This window comes from Gordionus sp. m RMFG-2023, chromosome 5, assembly GCF_954871325.1.
Source record: "Gordionus sp. m RMFG-2023 chromosome 5, tfGorSpeb1-WG-v2, whole genome shotgun sequence".
Classification (NCBI taxonomy): domain Eukaryota; kingdom Metazoa; phylum Nematomorpha; class Gordioida; order Chordodea; family Parachordodidae; genus Gordionus; species Gordionus sp. m RMFG-2023.
The window spans coordinates 3006276-3011710 of record NC_088779.1 but is presented as its reverse complement, the minus strand read 5'-3'; the positions used below and the strand labels follow the sequence as shown (position 1 = coordinate 3011710).

The 5435-nt window shown below is 24.1% G+C and overlaps 1 protein-coding gene across 4 annotated transcripts; it reads right to left on the bottom strand.

Annotated features, from left to right (window-relative positions):
• Positions 1 to 2854: 2854 nt before the first annotated feature.
• Positions 2855 to 4156, bottom strand: LOC135929960 (uncharacterized). Of its 4 annotated transcripts, none has more exons than XM_065466716.1 (8): positions 4057 to 4156; positions 3846 to 3984; positions 3640 to 3800; positions 3502 to 3600; positions 3419 to 3458; positions 3294 to 3375; positions 3175 to 3247; positions 2855 to 3127 (listed from the first exon to the last, which is right to left on the bottom strand). In XM_065466716.1, the coding sequence occupies exons 2-8, from the start codon at positions 3963 to 3965 to the stop codon at positions 3049 to 3051; spliced, it is 654 nt and encodes a 217-aa protein (XP_065322788.1). In that variant the 5' UTR covers positions 3966 to 3984; positions 4057 to 4156; the 3' UTR covers positions 2855 to 3048. The 4 variants fall into 4 exon arrangements, with proteins under 4 accessions (XP_065322788.1, XP_065322787.1, XP_065322789.1 ...); XM_065466715.1 differs by having other exon boundaries at positions 3846 to 4011; positions 4057 to 4146; XM_065466717.1 differs by having other exon boundaries at positions 3502 to 3594; positions 3846 to 4011; positions 4057 to 4146.
• Between the last annotated feature and the right edge of the window lie 1279 nt (positions 4157 to 5435).

Below are 5435 nucleotides of genomic sequence, written 5' to 3'. Positions count from 1 at the left end.
CATGCCGGAATCCACATCCGGTAAAATCAGATTTTAAAATTTTTAAAAAAAAAAAACGCGCTCAAAAAAAAAATGATTTCAAAGTTGAAAAAAAAAATAAATACATTGTCGGGAAAATAAAAACGCATTGACGCTTAAACATAATTCGTCATTTTGTTTTACAATATTTTCCTCAATACTAATATCAAAGCCAATGAATCGAGTCTATCTTTGACCTTATATATATATTTTTATTTTACCTGAATGCATCTATATTTCTCTCGAGAGCAGATTACGAAGGCCTATACACTAGCAAACATGATTAAAATTCAGTATTTTTTTTTTAAATTAAAACAAATACATTTATTTAAAGTCTTATTTTGTGATTAAATTAGTGTTGCTAAACGGCTCGATTTATAAAAACGGCTAACTCAAAATTTCATCCAGAAATAGTATGAGGCAAGCCTCAAGATTTTGTTTGCAGAAGGAACAAAGGTTTAGACATGTATTATCGAAATTTCGAGACTTAGGTCAATATTTTTCTGGCTAAAATATTGAGGTGGCCGTTTTTATTCAAATTGAGTAATTTTTTTGAATGGGTTTATTACTTTTCTTATTCTTATTGCTGATTCTCAGAGTTGTTAAAAAATACTTTTTAAATGGATCTAGATACAGATACAATGTCTAAAATAATATCTAGATACAGATTATTTAATCAAAAATCTATCTAGATACAGATACGATACCACATTTTTATATCTAGATACAGGATCTAAATAATTGTATCTAGATCCTTTAACAACTCTGTTATTCTTATTAAAAAAAAATAAAGATTTAAATCGTAAATATAATTTTCGTTATTATATGTATACCAAATTTGAAGTTTTAAGATTTATAATTTAAAAAAAAAAGACTTTTTTTCTTCATTACATAATATCAAAAGTAAAATCGAAATTTTTAAACGAAGAAAGTTGATGCATTCATAATAATGCATTTGAAAACGTCGTTGAATAAAAATCAGCTGGAATCCGCCATTTTGGTAACCCGTATAGTGGTTATTCTCATGTTAAAAACTACTATTAAATTGATAACTTGCTTCCTTATTATCTCGATGATCAGGCAATTCTTTAATAAAGTTTGCTACAGGACATAGGAATAAATTGGCCTCTCGTTTAAAATTTTTAATAATGATATGGGCAATCAAAATGGAGTCCCCAGCTGTTTTCATTGATGTACACTTTTAATGAATTCATCATGAGTCTAGGTAATATTATATGTCATTGAAATTTATCTAACTTAGCTAATATTCTTCATACTTTTTTACTCGAAATATATTTAATATTTTGTTTAATAATTTTTAACCTAACCAGATTATAAATTTTTCTCGTTTATTTTTAAAAAATTCAAATTTCTAAAAAAAAATTAAATTTATTTGCTGACACCTATGTCTGGAATGGTGTCAATCTTTTGCTATTTTACTTATAACTTTTTTTCTTCAAACTGTGTGTATGTCAAACGGATTGAAATAATAAAAAAAAAGGTTAATACTAAACATTAGAAAAATTAGAAACAAGCTTTAAGTCACTTTTTAATCGTAAGGTCACCTAAATATTTTCCTTAACTGGATCCTAGAGTTGCTATATAACTCAGCCAAGTCGGCTTAGTCGTGTGGTGACCTTAAGTAAAAAATTTTGATTAGGTTACGCTGTACCCTTATAGACATTTCGCCTAAAAAGTGGCAAGATATGACATTTTATTACAATTGAAATATTTGCTGATTAATTATATAATTTGAGTATTTGTGATTGGAGAACTTTTAGGCTTAAAGGCATTTTGCTAATTTGCTTGTATTTTTGCTCATTCCCCATTTCTAATTTATTATTAAATTTGCTCAATTATTAGAAAATTTTGGTATTAAATTAGATTCTTTGGCATATAAGCGAAACGGTATTTTAGTAATATTTTGGGTCATTTATGATCAAATTTCCTATTCCATCCTAATAATTTATTATTTAATTTGAGTATTTGCTATTAAATTTTAGCATTTTTGGCACTTTAAGTGAAATGGCTGTAGGCAAAGCACCTGTACACAGAAAGGGAAACTCAAAATATGAGATAATCGTCAAATTTCTCAAAACTCGAGTTGACTCATTTTTCAACTTTGAATCATGAACAACTTTAGAATGTACCACTTCACACATTAAAAAAAATATCAAATGAATGGAAAAAAATAATTATCATATTATTTATCATCTTATTTGATGCTAATTTTATACATAACCAAAAATAACTAAATCTCATCAAAATGTTTGCTTAAAATTTAAAAAAATATATATAAATTTTAATGCTAAGGTTGGCCTATTAATATTTTACAAAAAAAATCAAAGATTACCCAGCATAATTTTATTTTAAATTTTCATGGCATGCCAATTATCTATTTTATTTAAAAAAATAAATTCTTACCAGGTTTGTGAGCTGAGCTTTGCAGATCACTGCTTAAAAATAAGAAAACATTTGATTTGTACAAATACAAAATTATTGATTCAAATACACAAATCAAGTATAAATAATGGAAATATTTGATTCGATTAGTAATTTTCATATTTAGAAGGATATTAGAAAGCAATAAAAGCAGATTCAAAAATATCATAAATCAGTCTGAAAAAAAGGGGAAGCACAATAAGAGCAACTTTTACCCTTGTTTTATTTAATAAAAATGGTCTAAAAAAACTTACAATTTTTAAAATAATTAAAAAATACTAATTTTTTTTTGGTGCAAAATTGCATTGAAAAATTATTCTAAAAACCTTTTGAGAATTGAATAATTTGATATTGGCATAAAAAGGTTAATATTGAAAGATATACTGGTTAGTTTTATGAATATTGAGCCTACTTGGTATTGGTGCATCTGGAATAAATTAAAGGTACAAAATTTATGAAGATTATTTAAAAAATTTTTTTTATTAAGATTGAAATGCATTTACAATATAAAATGATATATATAATTTAAATTTATAATTTGATATATAATTTATAAGATTAATTAATGTAAGTTATTTATTAGCATGCCTAAAGTTTTGTTAATCGTTTTGAAACATATGGCCTGAGTATAAAATCATTATTTTCAGGGATAATTTTTTTCTTTTTTCTATGATTATCGACAGTGTCAAAAAAAATTATATATGTAAATTTTACTTTTTAAAATGTGGAAGAATTTCTTTATTCATAATTATTTTTGTATCAAATGGTTTTATAGACTTTTCGAATTCTAAATGCAATATTATACATGATACATTTAATTATATATAAACAACTTTTGGATAATATTGGAGAAGATTTTCTGACGTAAATTGAATTGTCACAACTTTGAGTATATTTTAATAATTGTATTGGATCCTTTTTAAAATAAATAATTAGTGTATTTTTAATTAAAATTTACATTGGCTTTTGTTATTATAGAATTTATAACATTTTCATACCTTTAAATGAAATATTTTAAATTATCTAAAAATATTGATGTACTCTGTGAACAATTTCCTATCATTTATATAAGAATTTATATCCTTCATGTCTTCTCCATTTTCTAATAATATTTTTTTAACAAACTTCATGTGCCTTATTCTAACTTGATATAGATATTAAATCAAATCATTATGCTACTTTGATATGTGATCGAAAAATCCTAAAGCCAGGATTTGATAATTATTTACAATATAATTATATTCATAATCTTTACTACAAAATATACACCAAAATTTTTTATTTAAGTCAGACTTTGGTATAAATGACATATTAATTAATTGTTCATTCGCTTTAATTTTCTTATAAAAATAAGATAAAAATTATATTATATATACAAATAATACTTTTAATTTGAATCTTTTTATTCCATCATTTATTTTACGTTTATGATATTTTTGGTAGGAATGTTGGCTGTAATTTGTAAAATTCAATCCGCATATGTTGCATCGTTTGTACTGTAGCATTTGAAAATGAATGAAGCTACTACATTATTTTGTTATAAAGTTGACGCTTGTAAAAATAAATACTATTTATTAATGCCAATTAAATAATAACCTCTTGATCAAAATTTTCTTTAGAATAACTAGCAGTAATCTGGAAGAGATCTGCAAAGCCTGCCTCGACCCGTCCTAAAGCCTGGACCACTGGTGTCGGGTAAAAAATTTAACTAACCAGACAGTTCTTGTATAATAGAATTTTGGTCCAAACAACTTGTATAAAATTTTAAAAAAATTTTGAGCAACGATCTTGGAAGATCATGATCTTTGAACACTTTTTATTTATTAATATTTCTGATCAACGATCTTCTAAAGGTCCACACAGCATAAGTTGTTTTAGATAATTATTATTTTATAATATATATTTTTGAAGCATATGGTTAGTAAACATGTTAAATTAAAATAAAAATTTAATGAAAATGTACCATGAAAAGTGACAATTTTTCAACTATCTTTGACACAAATGGGTAAAGATTTATAAAATCAGAATTCAATGAAGATGTAAAGTAATACAGAAATGTGACAATTGTCCTAATCGTTGTTTTTTTAAAACTTTTTGGACACTATAGGTATAATGTTGTAATAAACACAGAAAAATGACAAATGTTCATATCGATATTTTTTAACATTTTTAATTATTTTTTGACGCAAATGGGATAAAATTTATATTATTAACATTTAAAATTAAAATTTCGATAAAGATGCACGATAGAAAAGTGACAATTGTCATGAACGTTAATATTTAATATATTTAAAAATTTTTTTCATGAAAATGGATAAAAATATTTATTGTAAACATGTTAAATTAAAATTTCAGTACCAAAACGGTTTGAAATCTGATTAAACCTATTGCAAGAGTATTGGTTTAATGAGATATATAAACAATAATAATTTGCGGAATTCAAAAGGTATTTTTGAGTATAAAATAAACTTGATGAATGTGTAATTATTATAAAAATTGATGTTTGAAGAATAATGATTGCATGTGATTATTTTGTCCTTATGAACATCCAAACGGGGCTTTTAATTTAATAAAATTTCGCATAGCTAGTAAAAACTATCTGAGTTATTAAGGGGTAAGGATAGAAAAATTTTGCATTTTTTGATATTTAAGGATAAATTCCGTTAATAAAAATGTGTATTAATTATATTAAGTTATTAACAAATTAACAAAATGGTCCACAAAATCGTACAATGATATTTTACATAATTATACCTACGAGAAGTTTAAAAAATAAAATGATAACAATGACAATTAAAATTTTATATATAGAAAATACATTCCTATTGAATGCACATTTGTTTATATATTTTGATTTTTATTTTTATCTGTATTTAATTAAGAAGTATAATTAATTATTTTATTATTCAAGATTCAACCTCTGAACTCAACTGACAAAAAAATGTTTTTTGGTCATGTGTCATTTATTTGATTAT